Source organism: Acyrthosiphon pisum, chromosome A1 (genome assembly GCF_005508785.2).
Source record: "Acyrthosiphon pisum isolate AL4f chromosome A1, pea_aphid_22Mar2018_4r6ur, whole genome shotgun sequence".
In the NCBI taxonomy this organism is placed as follows: domain Eukaryota; kingdom Metazoa; phylum Arthropoda; class Insecta; order Hemiptera; family Aphididae; genus Acyrthosiphon; species Acyrthosiphon pisum.
In genome coordinates, this window is record NC_042494.1 from 23440053 (window position 1) to 23459052 (window position 19000).

General features: G+C 28.4%; 6 protein-coding genes across 8 annotated transcripts in view; 4 read left to right on the plus strand and 2 right to left on the minus strand.

Moving 5' to 3' along the window:
* LOC100576054 (neuroblastoma-amplified sequence) overlaps positions 1–19000 on the plus strand; it is a 37933-nt gene that overhangs the window by 1136 nt on the left and 17797 nt on the right. The window lies entirely within an intron of this gene.
* On the plus strand, positions 195–1517 carry ACYPI44617 (uncharacterized LOC100575785). 2 transcript variants are annotated; one of them, XM_008181811.3, is made up of 2 exons: positions 195–588; positions 654–1517. In XM_008181811.3, exon 2 carries the CDS (start codon positions 663–665, stop codon positions 1065–1067), a length of 405 nt encoding a protein of 134 aa, XP_008180033.1. In that variant the 5' UTR covers positions 195–588; positions 654–662; the 3' UTR covers positions 1068–1517.
* LOC100159967 (proteasome subunit beta type 7,10-like) lies at positions 3048–4991 on the minus strand. Its single transcript, NM_001162606.1, is given in 6 exon segments — positions 3048–3385; positions 3468–3619; positions 3681–3848; positions 3909–4059; positions 4130–4309; positions 4659–4991. Coding segments are annotated over 6 exon segments (813 nt in total). The 5' UTR covers positions 4721–4991; the 3' UTR covers positions 3048–3285.
* Naa20 (N(alpha)-acetyltransferase 20, NatB catalytic subunit) lies at positions 5258–7862 on the plus strand. The gene is given in 6 exon segments (NM_001162333.2): positions 5258–5444; positions 6579–6603; positions 6949–7039; positions 7280–7409; positions 7465–7601; positions 7672–7862. Coding segments are annotated over 6 exon segments (522 nt in total). The 5' UTR covers positions 5258–5391; the 3' UTR covers positions 7758–7862.
* LOC100166779 (protein crooked neck) lies at positions 9335–13094 on the minus strand. Its single transcript, XM_008181812.3, has 13 exons — positions 12926–13094; positions 12746–12835; positions 12490–12644; positions 11742–11944; positions 11497–11665; positions 11308–11440; positions 10997–11158; positions 10813–10941; positions 10454–10666; positions 10245–10391; positions 9976–10170; positions 9633–9887; positions 9335–9547 (listed from the first exon to the last, which is right to left on the minus strand). Exons 1-13 carry the CDS (start codon positions 12959–12961, stop codon positions 9425–9427), a joined length of 2010 nt encoding a protein of 669 aa, XP_008180034.1. The 5' UTR covers positions 12962–13094; the 3' UTR covers positions 9335–9424.
* Positions 13960–17207, plus strand: LOC100164758 (protein kinase, interferon inducible double stranded RNA dependent activator-like). The gene is given in 2 exon segments (NM_001162172.2): positions 13960–14071; positions 15946–17207. A coding segment is annotated over 1 exon segment (1020 nt). The 5' UTR covers positions 13960–14071; positions 15946–15948; the 3' UTR covers positions 16969–17207.

The window sequence follows — 19000 nt, forward strand, 5'->3', positions numbered from 1 at the left end:
CATAACCTCAATAAAGTTCAGACCGAGGCGCCTAATAAATTAGCGGCGAAAAACGCAACTAAAATGTCCTCTCTAAGCGACCGAATTGATTAACGTTGTTAAATAGGGAAGTGTCCCGACCTTATCTTCTAAGGCCGTGGTATGGTTGCACCATAATAAAGTGATGCTCCGAGTTTCCTTGTTATCACAACGATACTATCTTTAATCGTGCTCCGAACCATAGATAATACAATCTATGCTAGTATGCTCCGAACTGGTTCATAGCTGCTATTAGATTGTTCTATGCTATTAGTTCGCAGTTCGTAGTTCGTAGGTACTTGGTACTTCGTTCTAGCTTTATATTGTATTCATAGTTTTTTTTTTTTAGTTTTAGATTCACCTAATTTAAGTCTTTAACTAGCATTGAACATTTGAAAATAAATTTAATATTGTTTCAATTTAAATCTCTAGTTGAAAATTAATTACATTAATTGATAATTACATTTATGAATACTACAAACTTATTGTACTTGACACATCAGAAGCGAGACTTTTAAGAAGAAAAATTTTGTAAATTAGGTACATAAGTTAATTACAGACTAGTATCAGGTCTGTTTCTTAAAAGTTTAGTACCTACTTATTAGTAAAATTTGTTTGATTTTTTTTTTTTACAGTTTTGAGATATGGAGATCCCTGAAAAAAACGTAGATATTGCCACTATAGAGTATGTTAAACCAAAAACTAAAATGTTTTCATTTACATCAGAAGTATTAGGTGTCATGTTATATAATCAAATATTGTGTTTTGATAATTGTTTTTTTGTTGTTATTAATCAAGACAATACGTTTTCATGCTTATCTGTTGCTATGTCACAAAGAAATAGCATGGATACAATATCCAGTGCCATTTTCAGCACAGATCCTGATAGTAGATCTGAATCAATAGCCAACACATTAACTAAAAGTTTGAAAACTTCAATTCCAATATATGTGAGTTTTAATGCAAACATTGAAATTATTGGGTTAAAAGATGTTATTTCAAGTTTAATTAATTTTTTCAAATCTCATTCAGAAATAGGTATTTGTTAAATAAATATTGAATTGAAATACAAATTAACTAATATTATATTGCAGTTGAATTATTTATTACATATATATAAGTATATGTAATATATTTAAGAGGATCCCATACACGCGTGCGTTGCCTGCGTCTTTTAAACGCATAACATAGGTTACAAATTGTACGTTCTGAATAATTCATTTAATTCTATTATGTTTAATTTTAGAATGAATTTATATTACCAGATTTGGAAGTAAGAGTATTATTTAGTTAATAACATGGGTTGTTTTTATATTTTAATTTTAAGCAATTAATGACCATTTTAAAATGTACGATTGTCATGCGTTTGAATACGAAGACGGCGCATTGAGGTATGGCTCTTAAAAGAGATTTTTATAAATACAATTTATCACTATTTAATACATAACGGGTGTATACTTGGTATAATAAGAAGACCTAATAAATTAAAAAAGAAAAAACTTATTATAATCAATATTTTTTATAATTTTTTCCTATATTATTTATTGACTTGTATTTTACACGTATAATATCACTTTTTTTTTTTATTTTTAACACTGAAAATAAAAAAAAATTAAAATGTTTTGATAATTTTAAAATAGCCAATTTGTAAATCTGGTTTTTAGAAAACTTGATTGTAAAACCATTTATTAAGTCAAATTGTAGTTTAATTTTTATGATTTTTAAAATGTCTAATTTTTTTAAAGGAAGCTTCATTATTAATGAGTCATTAATTTGAAAAGTAATAGCTAAAAAAATTATATTTAGACTTAAATAAGAATCTATTTAAAAATTCTCATAAAATATTTAAATGAAGTTCATATTATTTGAATTTAAAATGTTCCTTTTTTTTTTACAAATGGATCAACTTTACTTGACAAAAAAGATGATGTTTCAAAAAAATGTAAAAAATAAAATAGAGAAAAGCTAGACAAAACTAGAAGAATTTGGTTTGACAGATTTTAATTTTGAAAACGGATTATGATTGATCAACAAGTTTACTAGGGAATGATCGAGGCGATTTTGAATATCCCGATTATTATTAGTGTCATAATGAAAAATTTTATTTAGGTATTTATTGATCAATTATAATCTGTATTAAAAATTAAAATCTGTCAAACCAAATTCTTCCAGTTTTGCCTAGCTTATTGGTCTAAAAGTCACTTTTTTTCACCTGATGCAGCCCTTTAAATAAATATTTAAATAGTTAAAATTTTTCTAAAAACTAGATTTACAAACTAGTTTAGCATTTAGAATTTTTCAAAAACATTAGATTTAAAATTTTTTATTTTTAGTATTAAAAAATCAAAATGAAGAATGCTATACAATACGTATAATATAGGTGTCTATAAATGATAACAATTTAAAAATATTGATTAGAATAAAAGTTATTTAATTTGCCAGGTCTTCCTGTTACACATCCTGTTTATATTAGTCAATAAAAAATATTTTATATATTCAAACGTGTTTGGGGTTATACCTCCATTGAGGTGCTATCCCACTTATCCTAAGTCGTATGACTTCAAGCAATTAAGGCGCCCAATGTCTCGCGAGTTGTTTAGCAGTTGCATTGATGTGCAAGTCTAGTTTTTTCTCATGACAAACTTACTGATTTTGTCCTAGATGGATATTTTAAAACCTCAATAGACTTCATTCCTATCTAACTGGTATGCTGCAAGTTGCAATAATGATATATGGCAGTATTTTGACAACATTGAATAACCAATAATGGATTTCCTGGCATGTGTCTAAATCGGTTAGATCTTAGATGATAGCTACATAGTTAAGCTATTTGTTTGCCTGGCCTAGTGTGAAATGTGACAGTCACCCCCTCAGGGACGCCCCTGAAACATCCTATCACTAACCATTTTACAATCAAATTGACAATATTGACTTATTATACTTATTGTTACTGTATAGATTGTAAATCTTTATAATAAATAAATAAATAATAATAAAAAAAAAAAAATGGGTACCAATTATCAGAAAAATTGTGTTTAGTCAGCTTCTTACTTTATTTACTTGACTTCATTTAAATACACGTCTAAAAATGTGTCAAAATTAACACTTTCAAAAAAACATAATTTTAAATATATTTTTTGTTACATCAATATTTTACATAAATAAATGTAATACATCACACCAGTAGGTTATTAAACAATATTTTTGTTGAAAATTAGAAAATGTATAAAAATAATTAATCATACTTGGACCTTCGTAAAAAAAAAATCAAGAATCAACTTCCATGACAGTTTCTTCTGCAATTTCGAATTTGATTTCACTTTTGCGTAACACTTTAGTCAAACCAGTTGGATAGACATATTTAGCACTAAATTAAGACATGTACATATGATTTACAATGTATATGTATGCAAGACTTATATAGTATGTAAAAGAAAATAAAAACTTACGTAACCGGCTTCTTATTAGGTGTCAAGTAGTTTCTGAGCATACGAGTTCCATCTTTTTTGATAATACACAGATCCACGTTACTTCCAGATCCAAGATCGTTAAATACACCACCTAAAATAGCGTCGCATGCCAGTTTCATGCCTTCTTCTTCCTAGTTAAGAATTTAAAGGAATTAAAATATTAAGTAATAAATTTAAAACATTTCTACTTACAGTTAGATTTTCATTCCAGCGACTTTCAAGTTCTGAAATAGCTGCCATACTTCCTGATCCCATAGATATATAAGGTAATTTATCGATTGAACCATGAGGGTAAATAGAATATAAATGTGTACCACTGTTATCAACACCACCCAAAATTAATGCAGCTGAAACATACCCCTAAATCAAATATAAAATTAATAAATATGAACAAACAATATAAAATATAAACTAAATCACCATGTATTTGAAAAGATATTGACGGAGTGACCTAGCAGCAAACGCAACGGGAACCATTTCTTCTGGAAACTTAAATGCTTGCAAGGAAACATTGGCAGATACCATACGTGTAACTTGCATAGTGTCTGCTGCTGTACCAGCACCACAGCAGCTGAAATAGAACAGTTTTAATTTTATTAAAAGGTATTTATATAAGGAATATTTATTAGAAGTCAACATACTGCATATATTTGCCAATGTAATGGATTTTTTCACAATTCTTTTCCATAACTATAGTATCCGAAGTAGCACGTGTGTCTGCAGCCAAAATGACACAATCCCGAGTAGTCACTCCCACAATTGTAGTACCAGTTTTTCGAAAACTTGGAATTTTTAGTCCCATTTTTTCAAGTTTTGCATTTCTAAAGATCAAAAATTTAACAAAACTATATTATGTATTTGGAAAATAGTGGTGTAAACAATGTAAAATAAATGAGAAATCACAATTTATTATACATATTATTAACATGTACCTATAGTAAACATAAATAGTTAAATGTACCTACACATTAAAATATAAAAACTTTAAGACAGTATACAATTGGTCTATTGTTTATTTACATTCCAGAGTAGGTAGTCAAAAATTTAAATGGCATAAATAAATCACATTAATTATGAAAAATTAAATTAAATTAATTGTTTAGTATGATATATATTTTATAAAGTAATAATGTCAATATTATTAATGTTATAATAATGAAACGGACAAACCTTTCAAGATTCCGGAATGAAAAGGCACCCACATCATCGATAGAACTGTAGTTTAGAGCCATTGTTAATTCAAATAGATAACTTAAGCAATCGATATTTTCTCGACTATCGTTAAATAAAAAAGACAAATGCTTGTTGTAATCACAAAAAATGTGATTTGTTAGACGTTAATTAATAGTTGAATTCTGGGTAAAATAGACTAAAAATATAAATTAACACCAAATACAGATAAATATTCCACGCGTCTTCACAAGCGGCAATTCGGCATAATTTGTTTTAAAATGTTTAAATATTTTCAATGTTTTATCGTCTTCATTCTTTCATAGTCATCTCGGAGTAAATAATATATTATAGTCATAATCACGGACTAAGATAATATAATCATACACAACGTAGATAACACTGATGAAGATATCCGAATAAAAAAACCTGGTTTTTGGTAAACAACCGAATTTTGTAACAAGGTTAAAAAATATCAGTTGTTATAAACCACAGTCCAAAAATTAGCCATACAGCTTATGATAAGCGTTATCGCAGTTAAAAATACAATTTTATTTAATTGATAAAAATTAATTGTCTATTTTTTTAATGGGTACATAATATATTTTGTAATTATTTTTTTATAATGTTCCTTGCCTACTGCATTACGGTTTACTGATAAATGTTTAGTTCACCCAACTCATTGTGTTATTTTTCAGTTTTTAAACATTAAATAGTCAACATTGACAACACAATGACAACACTAAGACCATTCAATTGTGATGATTTATTCAAATTCAATAACGTGTAAGTTTTTAAAACATTTCTGAACAAGGACCTTATAGTATATTTCAACTTAAATTTTCAATAATTTTAATAACAAACAGGTACTTAATTTAATGTTTTCGCTTTATCATAGTCTGAAACCGGTTTTCTGAAAAGCAGTTAGAAACTAGATTTTTTCATTTTTCAACATCTTAAACTTACCCAAAATAACATATCAAATCAGTGTTAAAAAATGCTGATTAAAATCTTAAAATTTAAGAAACCGTTCAAAATTCTAACTGGAAAATTGTATAAATCAGCAAACTAGAAACAGTTTAAAGTAATATCAATTTCTTCCATATTTATAAATTAATTACAATATTTTCAACTCTTGATGAAATAAGTATTTTTATAGGGAGAGAATATTTTGTTTAAATGTATTAAACATAAATTCCATTGTTAGGTATTATGTTAAGTAATTAAAAAAAAAAAACAAGAACTGAAACCTAAGAATTTAAAAAACCTTTCATAAAACCTAACCAAAATCTATAAATAAAAAAAAAACTGATAGAAAATTGAAACAGTTTCAAGCCCGGATTTAAATCCTATCAATTATTGATAATTGTATGCATGTTTAACTGACGGAATAACAAATTTTTAATGGTATGTAGGTAATATTGCTTGTAGAAAATCTTTGAATATAATATTTTCACAATATTTTTCGAGATATTTTTACACTTGATAATTCATAGGTAACATATTATCTGTAATATTGTTTGCATTTAAATATTATTGCTGTATAAACAATGCAATTTTTAATAATTTCATAATAATAGATTTAGCCACATACAATGTATGATATACATTCCGATTTCATAATAATTTCATGCAAAAATGTAGTATAATTTGTTAAAATTTTTATTACTGAAGTAAATTGGAACAAGTGCTTCCCAATTTGTCTATTTTAGTTTATTACTTTTTACTGTTTATATTAATATAATTATGCATAACCTAATTACATCTTATTTCTTCTAGAAACTAAATATTAAATTGAAAAGTATCATGTGATAAATTTAGATTTAATATAAATATTAAATAACTATCACTAATTTATTTATTAATAATATTAGTTCTTAATTATTGAATTAATTTTTTTAATGTGCATTGTTATTTCAGAAATCTAGATACGCTTACAGAGACTGTATCCTTTTTTAAACATACAATTTATATACATATTATTTAATGTGTTTAGGTACTATTATAATTTATAGAAGTACTGTACTATATGATAATAATTAAGTATATCTCAGTATTATAATTTTTTTATTTTAACATTCCGCATGGAATTAATTTTAATAAGCATATTTATTGAGAGTTTGTTGGTTTACATTTCAATATTTTAATTACCTTTATGTATGTATTTTTTTTTGGTTGTATTAATTTGAGTAAAAATACTTTTAAATCTAACTATTGTATTGTTAGTTGTGGACATTATATTAGATTATTATTAATACTTTAAATTTAAACTTAACTTCACATTATACAGTATGCAATACCATTTTATATGCAATATCTTGCACATTGGCCAGAGTATTTTCAAGTTGCCGAATCTCCTACTGGAGAAATTATGGGCTATAGTAAGTTATTACTTAGTTCAATAACCCATACACTGTTGTTTCATATGCAAATGTCATAATGTATACATAATATAATATTATGTAATTATGTACAAAAATATTGAATTTCCAAATAATTAAAGCATTTTTGTTTTGTTACAAAAACAAATGTGCAATCTATAATGATTTTTTTAAAACTTTTTTTTTTGATAAATTAATTTTACCTGTTATCTATAACATTAAACTGTAAATTGTATTTAGTTATGGGAAAATCTGAAGGACAGCCAGATAGTTGGCATGGTCACGTAACTGCATTAACTGTTGCTCCAGAATACAGAAGATTAGGTGTTGCAGGAGTTTTAATGAATTGGTTAGAAGAAATTTCGGAAAAGTAAATTTTTGTTAAACATTTTATTTATATTTTCTAATGTTCTAATAATTTTCAGAAAAGATGCATGGTTTGTTGATCTATATGTGCGTGTCAGCAATACAGTTGCCATATCAATGTATAAGAGCTTAGGGTATACAGTGTATCGTACCGTATTAGAATATTATTCAGGCGATCCCGATGAAGATGCATATGGTACATATTATTATTATTTACTGTAGGATTTATAAAATACAAAAATATTAAAAATACTATATATTTTCAGATATGAGAAAAGCACTTTCTAGAGATGTTGAGAAAAAATCAATTGTTCCACTAGAACATCCAGTAAGATTAGATGATTGTGATTAAGATATGAACATTGTTACATCCTCGTGATGGTTTACCTGACATTGATTTGTAACAAAACAAAAATGATTTTGTATTTTGAAATAAATCGTTAAATGTTTTATAATATATTACTAGAAAACCTGTCTTCTATTATATTCATTTAAAGTAGTGTAAAATATTATATTCATTTTTATTTTATAAATGTAGGAAAAAAAAATATATTTTGTCACGCCAGACGACTAACAGAAAGTTTATTTCTAGTTAAAGCGTTGGAAAATGACCTTTTATAATCCAGCGGAGAGCAAATGCTTTTCTAGGTAGAAAAATTACTGTCCAAAACAGATTATTATAATATATTTTGAACGTATTGATGCCTTTTGTCCAATATATAAAATACTAGATAGTGGGTTCAGTGGTCGAAGTGGCACAAAATATGTGGAGTGATGCCTTTCATATTTTATACAGTTTTTATATTATATGAAATTAATTATAAGGGGGATACATTATCTTCGACGAAAAAAGTGGAGGGATGGGAAATGTTAATTATAAAAAGTGGAGGGATGTCATCCCACTGTATCCTCCCCCACTTCGACCACTGAGTGGGATACTCCCAATGTCTCCTGTTGTTCTACGAAACATTTAAGCCAATTTTAGATACTGAGAATGGCTGCAAGATTAGATCGTTATGGAATAGGAATTTATGATATACTGTAATATCGGTAGAGGCGTCAAAAAAAGTAGTATATTGTATGGCTCGTATAGCATCAAAAAAGTAGTATATTGTATGGCTCGTATAGCGTGATGAATTTATATTGTGGTGGAAGGAGGGTGGAGTAATTTTTTGAGTACCATTTATTAACATTTGACATTTAATTATTTATTTTTCATTTAAGTATCGAAAAAAAAATATTTTCATTTGTTCAAAAATTTTAAAAATTAATACACAGTGGTTCGTCATAAGTTGTTCATATACCATTTAAAATTATCAAAAAACACAGTGACAATATTTTTTTGTAAGCGTTTTAATGTTAGAATTTTGATGAAATTTATTAAATTGTTAAAATATATATCTGTCAAAAAGATAAATAGAAAATCTAAATTCTAACATATTGATATCAGATAGAAATAATGATATTGTTGCATCAGAACTATATTATTATAGTATTAGTCATAATCCACTATATTCTGTGGTATTTGTATCCTAATCTAAAGTCAATTTGTATACGAAAAAAGTATGATACATCTTATCCTCATATTGAGACATATGTGTAGCATACAATTAAAGACTATTGGGTTAAGTGTCCCAATGTCTCATACACGAAACCATCTGCCGTCAAACAGTGTTTGACAAACCAAATCGTCATGTGTATGGCTGTATTTGTCAGTTTGCCGTCAAATCGTTGGTCGAATGTATTGTCAAACCAACTTGACAACTATCTGAGCGATTCATGCGTGTGTGGGACTGTCTGACAAACGGAACTACACGATTGGTATGACGACGAGTTTGACAACAGATCGTTCCGTGTATGGGCCACTTAACTTACTACTAGAGTCAAGAATAGATTAGGCATTAAAATATTGAAATTTATACATAGAACTTAAAATGAATACAATAGGATTTATTACTAAAAACATTGTGGTAATTCATATTAAATAATAGAATGATGATACATTAATTGCTTATTTATTTACATTTCTTCTAATTTCCTTTTCTTCCAAGCTTTAGCAGTTTCTAGAAGCTTAAGGTTTGGTCTCGCAGCATCATCCTCTGGGAAAATATAGTCTATTTTTTCTTCCCATCCTTTGTCCCTCTAAAATAAATTATACAAAATATAATATAAGTAAATATAATAACACTGTAAAATTGTTTTAAATTTAAACCAAAAGTTTTCTTACTCCACTTTCAGAAGTATAAGGCACTCGTTTTTTAATCCTCTTTGGCAACATATTTTTAACTTTAGTTTTACTATCTTCATCTCCGTTTTCTTCTTCAAATTTAAGCCATGCTTGTAAAATTCCTTCTCTTTCTTCAGGCGTACCACCTCTTCGTAGTGCTTCATTACCTCTTTCAAATACTCTTCTTGCTACTGATACACTATCGATACCTTCCTCTTCTGAAGTAGCTTCAAATTGTGCATAACTCATCCACACCTGCCATATAAAAGTAGGTTTTTATTTTTATTAGTTTATTAATTAAATTTATTAACAAATAGTTATAATAAATGTGGTAAAATATTACTTTGAAATGATTAGTTCTTTCTAGAAGTCTTTCATATAACTTTCTAGCTTTTTCTGTTTCCCCTTGTAAAGTCTCAAAATCGATAAACGATTTCCATAGAACTTCTGGCATATCTAATCGTTGTTGATTTACAGCTAATTCATAAATAGCTCTAGCACGATCTATATCACCCAATACTGTTTCTAATTCTGCAAACTAAAATTTATATTCATTTTAATTTACAAAAACTTGAAAATTGTAGGACTGCTTCATATATAGTCAATACTTACTCGAATCCAAGTGACACAATTTTCTGATCCAAATTCTAAATACTTTTCATATAGTATACGACATCTTTCAAATTCTCTAAGTTGTATTTCTAAATCAATATAGCCTCTAAACAGTTTATCTCTGGGACATAAACCTAATGCAACACCCTGTAAAGTAAATTAATCATAGCATTATTGAATTTATGAATTATGAATCCACTAAAGATTACCATTCGCTTTCTTGCAGCAGTTAAATTTTTGTGACGTATTTCAAATTGAGCATAATATAGCCAAGCTTTTGAAAATGTAAATATTTTATGAGGTATAGTCGAAATAAATGTCTGATAAACATCACGTGTACGCTCTTCATCTTCCGCTTCTAGCTCTTCAAACAAAGCATAATTTATCCACAAATAAACATATCGACGCCATGCATGCTTTTCCTATAGCAAAAAGAATTATATTTAATTAAAAAGGAATATCTGTAATCAAATAATTTAACATATTGAAAATGAAATAAATATATCCAACAAGTAAATTATAAACAAAATTAATTAAAATTCATATTTTATTAATAAAAGAAACTTACATTTGAAGGGGGTATATTGGCAACTGCTCGTTCATATGTATCTCGAATGACTTCTAAATTTCCTTCACTTTCTACTAATTTCAAATAATCAAACCAAGCATCGTAATTTGTAGGATTACCTTTTACTTCCTGAAAGTCACATAGTTAGAATATTGTTTTAATTTAATTTAAAACTATTAAATACTTGTTCATATTGTAGTTTTCTTTTACTACTAATAACACTTTCAATTGCAGTTCGATCACCAAATTTTTTCTCATGTATTGTGTATGCTTTATAAATATCATGACATCTGTCTTTAGGAACATGATCCAAAGCATATTTATAAATTACTCGTACACGTTCATGCTTAAATGAAATCAAACATTATGCATGTTAATTAAGTAGTGTTAAAATAAGAAATTTTTTTTTTATCATATACTCTAAAAAAATATTATTACAGATTGTGTATTTTCTAGTAAATGAAAAAAAAAAATAGTTTTAATTAATTTTAATACTTCTTTTTGTCGTTCTTCAAATCTTGCAAATGCAATAAACAAATTTTCACTGATATGATCATCACCAAAAAATTCAACTGCTTTTTCAAATACACTTCTTCCTCCGGAAATAAAGCCATTTTGTTCTTCAAATCTAAAAAAAAAATATTAATTATAAACTTTGAAATTTTAAATATGAACATAATTTACCTAGCATATCTTATCCAATTTGTGACATCTGGATGTACCATAACAAAATTACTATAAATTTTCCTTGCACGGTCAACTTCATGGTAACGCAATTCAAATTTTATATAAGTTAACCAAGCTTGTTCTGGAGGTTCCCATTCCATCCATCGTTCAAATACTGCTCTGGCTCCTAAAAAGAATATTTATAGTGGATAAAATAACATCAGCTAAAATGAGTAAAATAAATTATTTAATTTTAATTTTACCTGCGACATTTCCCAACATCTCTTCCATATATGTGTATTTGTACCAAAATTGATTTGCACGAGGCATGATGACAACAGCACGATCCCAAAGATTTCTGGCATGCATCACTTGTCGATGTCTCATTTCTAGTTCGGCGTATTTTAGCCATAGTGTTATATTTCGGTGGTCTGTGTCTAATGCTCTTTCATAGATTGATCGTGCCCTTAAAATAAATACATTCATTATTATAATCAAAATTATAAACAACCATTAACCAAATGATAGAAAATTGTCAAAATTAAGATTAGGCAAAACTTACATAATGTATAAGCACATACTTTCAATACATTTCTAATAGCTAAATAATAATTGACAAAGGTTAAGTTAGGTTAGTAAAAACATAATTTTGGGTTACAAAATGTTTAAAATATAAAAAAAAAATAAAGATTGAGTTTAAGATGATGCCTAACACTCATGTATGGTCTCCATATGACATACATATAACATAGCAAATTTGAGTTCAGTAGGAAAAAATTTGTGATGTTAGTTCATGATGATAGTTTAATATTAGTTTGTAACATGGATTCATGGAGACAACATGTGCAGGTTCAACTACCACATAAAATTAATAAGTACATGAAAATGTAATTTGAAGTACGTACTATTACTTCAATTAATTTGATTTGACATATATTAACTTATACAACCGAATTAATTTGATATGACACATATTAACTTATACAACTGAATTAATTTGATATGATTTACCTTTGAATTTCTTTCTGACTCTCTTCCCAAGCAGCATATTTTATCCAATTACTTATATTTGTACGATTTCTTCGAATATTATCCTCAAAAGCACGTCGTTTTCTATGTTGATAATCTCTTAATTCTATTGGATCAGAGATTTTTTGTTTGGGAGGCTAATATTTCAATAGATTTGCATATTAATGTCACGGATGTGTTAGTCAAGACTAAAATAGACTGAACAATAAAAGTATATTTGATAAATCTAAGTACTTACAGGTGGTACAATTTCAAGATCACGCTCCTTCGCTTCCCTTAATAGCTGCTCAGCAGTGATTTGAATCTCCGCGGGTGCTTTATTTTTCACCTAAAGTACATATATGCATAATAAGCAATCACAATAAGTATTTCCATTAAATTATTTCAAACGATTTTTCATAAGCATTATGGTACGTACCTTGGCGACTTTTGGAATTTTTTGTGGTTTCTCCATTTTTAAATTTAAATTAGGGCCTGCTGGGCCTAGACACTAAAAGTAATTTAAAAAGTCCACAGTAATAACAGTTATAATGTACGAAGTATAAAGTATAAACAGAATACAGAATCTTATATCAGAATTCAGAATCACATAATATTATTATAATATATGATGATACCATGATACCATGATATTATAAGCACGATTTAAGATATATATATATATATATATATACATTGTTCTGTGATCCAACCGTGATTGTAAACAACATGGTGTCGTATTTTGACGATTAAAGATGTCAAGGACTCTATAAATACTTGTTTTCGGCATAGACCACGAATTGAGATATTTGAATTTTCCTTTTTTAAATGTCCGTAAAATGTTCAAAACCAATCAATATTTTATGAAAATTGGATTGTGTATAGAAAATGGTAATATAAACAACCTGTGAAAATTTAATGTATCTACGGTCATTTGTTTTAGAGTACACCAAAAACCAAAATCGATTTGGACGAAAACCGAAAATTCCCGTTTTTCCTTAATTTTTCTTTTCTTTTTCCCTGCGCTTTCGAAAACTATTAGGAATTGTTTACCTTTGACCTCCCAAAGTACTAACTAGATTTACTTTCTTATCAGAAAAGATACTGTTGAAGAAAATCTAAGAATTTTTACTGTCCTAAAAGATGATGAAAGATACGGAAAAAAAATTTTAAAAAAAAAACACATCATTGTAAACATAAATATAAACTTATGTGTAGCACAAGCGTCTGTAAATGATATAAAACAATTTTTTGTTTTAAATATTTATTAGAGTTAAAGTTATTACTTATTTCACAGAATAGTTTTTCTGTGATTATTTAATTTGTCATAGTTTTCTGTTACTGTATAAACGTTTTTATTATCTATGAGCAAATGACGTCAATGTTGATACTTGATAGCGTGATGGAATCTCATATCCTTATGGAATCCCCGTGGTGATAAATGATAACCACTTGTAAACAGCTCCACATTCCAGTTTCATTATTATACTAACATTGAGTCATTGCCGTTTGCAATTTTTAATTTTGCCGGTGCGAACAAAACATATTCGAAGACGCTGAATTGTATTTATCTGTTTATTGTCGGGTAAATATTTTCGAGTACATAATATTATTGTATTATTCAAAAATGTAATTCAACCTTAAGTCTGTCATGTCTTATTAATTATTCTAGTTTTAGCTACCTAACAATTATTTATTCTAGTTCCTGTTAAACCGATTCAGTAATATTATAATAATCATAGTTACCTTCTTAAGTAGTCAAAACCCAATAGGAAATTACATAGTTTTGGTAATAATCATATAAAAGATAAAAAAATGTAGTAGTTTTGTTAAGTTATTATTATTCACTAATACCGAAGACAGAACTTTTATAGGATAAGATGTATTGTATATATTTTAATACCTCAACTAAGTGCTTTAGGTGCTCAAATGCTCAAATAGTATTAATATTTGAAGTGTGAGAAGTCAATTATAAGATATATTGATATTGTTTTAAATGAATAGACTGGCACTGCCTGTAACCTATGCTTTGTAAACTGAGGTACAGAACGCTAATAAATCACAGATTGACCGATCTACACAATTAAAATATACCTACATGGCTACATATATATTTTATTGCCATCAGTGCTCTGAATCACTCATATAATTTGAATTTATAGGGGCGGTATTCAACTTGGTACATATTGGAGGGGGTGCAACCAAAAAATAGGGCCTATGTACATAGGCGCAACTACGAGGGAGGGGGGGGCTATAGATTACGATACAACTACGATTCACACCCCTCCAAAAAATACTTCTCTTTTATTTAGATATAAGCCACTCATAGGTTATTTTTAATTAATAGTTTTGTTAAGTGGGCTGTAGCCCCCCAGAATTTTAACCCTAGTTGCGACTATGCTCATGTACCAATAGGTTATTAAATACATATTGCTTGTTGTTTTTAGCTATATACATTGTATATGTAGTTAATATAATATACACTGCTATACTGCTTACAGATAGGTGAAGAGCATTGAACACATTGTACATTGTAGTGATTGTACACAGATAGGTGAGGACTGAGGAGTAAAGAAGTATGCCGCCCTTAAAATCATTTATTTTCATTTTTGTCCCAATTTAAATGCAATAAACTATCAGCCGTCACAACATAGCAAAATTAAGAAATTCGAGAATATGATATTGGCGGTATAATTCAGCCCCCTGCCATTCGAAATTATTATTTTTATTATTTTGTTATAAATATAGTTAGGACTTTGTTTTATATTATAATAATAATTATGATTCTAATTTATTCATTAGTTTCTATTTTTTGATAAAATAATAAGATAGTAAGATACCACTTTGTGAAACACCTTAAATAAAAAAAAGTTCCAATTAGTTCAGCTACTGGCCCCGGGACCCATTGTTATGATTTAACAGGGGCCCGGGGGTTCTTTGCACCCCTAGCACCCCCGTTTGTTGCGGCACTGGTGGTATTGTTCTGTACTAAGCGTAAGGTCTAAGTTTAAATGTATGTGTATAAAATGCACAAATACCACAATCATTAGTATGCACATGGGGTAGTCAGGGTAGGCACTTGAATGGGTAGGCATTCTGTTAACTTACCCCTTTCTATGTTCAATATTATCATGATAATCAATAATCTTATTATGTTCCTAATAAATTAGACGAATAGGTAGGACTACAAATTAGGTTTTAAGACTTAGGGGTGAACACAAATATATTATATCATTGCTTGTGTGTGTGTTAATATGTTATGTATGACTACCCTGTCAGTAATGTCTGTGGATGCTTACATTTAGAAATTATTAGGTGATTATGCATTGGTAAAAAAATATTGTATAAAATAATATTAGTGTTTTATTTTTAATTTAACACAGTACATTAGTAGGTACCTAATAATTATTATTTAAGACTGGTAATTTATTAATAATATTAATAATAATTTTTTTTTAGAAAATGACTGAAACAATGGCATTTGATCTGCAAGATAAGTCTGCACACATAAGTTCATTAAATAAAACTCCAGCCTCCATTGTACAAGAGTATGCAGCCAAAAATCGCCTTGTTCCTCAGTATGATCTTATACATAACGGTGTTTCACATAGTAAGGTCAGCTTTAAGTATAGTCTGACTCTCGATGATTATGTAGCTGTTGGCGATGGATCTTCCAAAAAAGAAGCCAAGCATGTGGCAGCGTTAAATCTTCTTAAAATTATGATTGAGGATAAACCAGAGTTGTTGAATACTGATTTTAAACAGTGGGATTTTGATAATCATGTTGTCTCTCCATTTGATAACAATATAAAAGTAAACGCTGTTGGGCAATTGAATGATATTTGCACAAATAATAAACTGGGATTGCCTGAATTTAATTTAGTTAGAGAAGAAGGACAAGCCCATGCTAAACTATTTACTATCAGTTGTCATGTAGCTAAAATGATCGAAACAGCAACACACAAAACCAAAAAACAGGCCAAGCATTTGGCTGCTGTTCAGATGGTGAACAAATTAATGTCTATTGACAAGTCACTGGTAATGGAAGGGAATCCAACTGTATCTGATTCAATGAAAGTCTTGGAACAAGTTGAAATTATTAAATCTGAGCAAATAAAAAAATCTTTGCCTATGGATGTAAATTTTGATAATTATCATTTGCTTTTTAAAGAAACAACAACTGAATGGTCAAACTCAGTTACACTTCAGAAGGTAATGAGTCAGTATAACAAAAATGGTACATTGGAATTACCTGAAGCTTTTAAAGTTTTATGCAATGTTGTCACTGAATGTGATTTATGCTTAACATCAAATGTTTTAGATACAGAAAATGTTGAAAGAAGATCTAATGTTTTTTATATTCTTTCTATAAATAATGTATACCCTGCTGTTCATGGTTTGGGTGAGGGTGTAGACACTGCATTTGCTCAACAAATAGCTGCAAAAGAGTTACTCATTGGTATCTGTATATTATTACAATAAAGACATTTAGTTAATATTTATTCTGCCATAATTTGAATGAAATAAACAACAAAAAATATCAAAACATTAGAATTATTATGACCTTTTTCTTAAATGTACTGTGTATTATTAGCTCGTCTATTTTTACATGAATAATTTTAATTATAATTATTATTGTTGCCCATAAATGTTCTAAAATATATTTTTTTTATTTGTTTTATATAATGTATTATGTTTATTAAATGTATATCTTACACTAATTTAGTAATTTTTTTTATAACAAAAATATTACAAAATAAGTTTTATTCAGTGGTCGGGACGCTACTTTTTTAAAATTAATGTAGTGCACTACTTCTAACATTATTTTTTAAATGTAGCGCGCTACTTTTCACACTTAAGTTTTATGGTACATTAGAATTTAGAGGTGTATTGTAGCGATGTTACGTTAATCACTACAAATAAAGCTGAGTCGCTACAATTAGCGCACAATTTCAATAAAATTAAATATAATAATTACTATAGGTATTATAAAATTATAAAAAGTATAATTTACTTTTCCTTAAAAATGTTGAATGTTTTTATTATTATTGTGTATTATACGTGTATAGTTAGAATAGCATAGTATTACCTACATGACAGCTTTTTTACCCTAAACTACTAACTAGAACAAATTTGGTATAAATTATCATTATCAATAATAACATTTAATAATGATTAATTGTAATGAACTGTAAACATTTGTTTAATATAGATATCCATTGAAATGTAACTAGAATCCTTTACCAGTTATGTTTATAATTAATATAAATATAGATTAATCATTCAGTCATTGAAGCCTTTAGACTCAATATTAATAGTAATAACAATAATAATAAGGGGTGACGAGGTGGCCGAGCGGTCTAACGCGTCGGCTGCGGTGCTGCCGGTCGCGGTTTCGATTCTCGGCCACTGGGCGGCATTTTTCTCCGGGCAAGTCACGGTGTCCGGAGAACAAGTGCCACCATCCCCCACTCCGGGGCATGGCAGAAACCTACGGGTGCCCCATTCGAAATTCTGCCAAAATACACCCACGTGTAACACTCGCCTACCGTTCTAAAACTCACAGTATATTCCCCTCTCCCAATGGCCTAAGTTGCCGCGGGATAAAAATAATAAAAAAAGAAAAAAAAAATAATGAGCAATATAGATAAATATCATATATTGATGTGACAATGCAAGAATCAACTTAGAGTTTGATGTGAAAGTCACGACTAATATAGAACTGTCAACACAAAAAAAAAAAAGGGTTGGCAAGTGAATGTCGCTCTGCTGTACATTAAGCTACAAGTGGGTCACTGTTTAATGTATGGTATTAAATTTGAATTCAATGATATAATATCATTGTATAAGAAAAACGGTTCTGAGCGGAGATGGTATGTCAGTCTAGGTATAAGACATATTATATACTTATGTCTATAGTATTAAAAAAAAAAATAGACTTATAATAAGTACCTATAACAAATTCCAAATCAATCATATCACAATATCCATTAGGTGCTTATAACGCGTTATACATTAACAACAAACCGTGATACCAGGCACGGATCCAGAGCAAAGATCTGGGGGGGGGGCAACAATTTTTTTACAACACAAAATACAATTATAATAAATTATTATCCTTTATTCTTAATAAATAGTAGATATTATGTATAATAATAATATATTATATTATCAGACATATATTATGTGATTTGAAATATAGTAATAGGTATAGTAAGTTTTAGGATCTGTAGCATTATAAAAAAATATGTTTAAAATATGTCTGGGGGGGTGGGCTGGGATCTAGGCCCCCCCCTGGATCCATCCCTGCGTGATACTATCATAGATATATAAGTGAGTATAATTTAGAAGTTTCAAGTACCCACAGATAATATTATACAACCACAATAAAATACCTAAAATAGTTATTAGATTCGAAGTGAAACGAGGAATGTATTGATTTTACCAAGGATTTGTTTTTTTTTTTAAATTTTTTTAATTTTTGGGCCCGCCCACACGGTTGGGGGCAGCAAAA

Coding starts and splice junctions, on each gene's coding strand:
- LOC100166779 (XM_008181812.3), bottom strand. CDS start 12,961: ATGGAGAAACCACAAAAAATTCCAAAAGTCGCCAAG. Junction 11,945..12,489: donor AGTCAGAAAGAAATTCAAAG/GTAAATCATATC, acceptor ATTTATTTTAAG/GGCACGATCAATCTATGAAA. Junction 9,888..9,975: donor AAAGAACTAATCATTTCAAA/GTAATATTTTAC, acceptor TTTATATGGCAG/GTGTGGATGAGTTATGCACA.
- ACYPI44617 (XM_008181811.3), top strand. CDS start 663: ATGGAGATCCCTGAAAAAAACGTAGATATTGCCACTATAGAGTATGTT.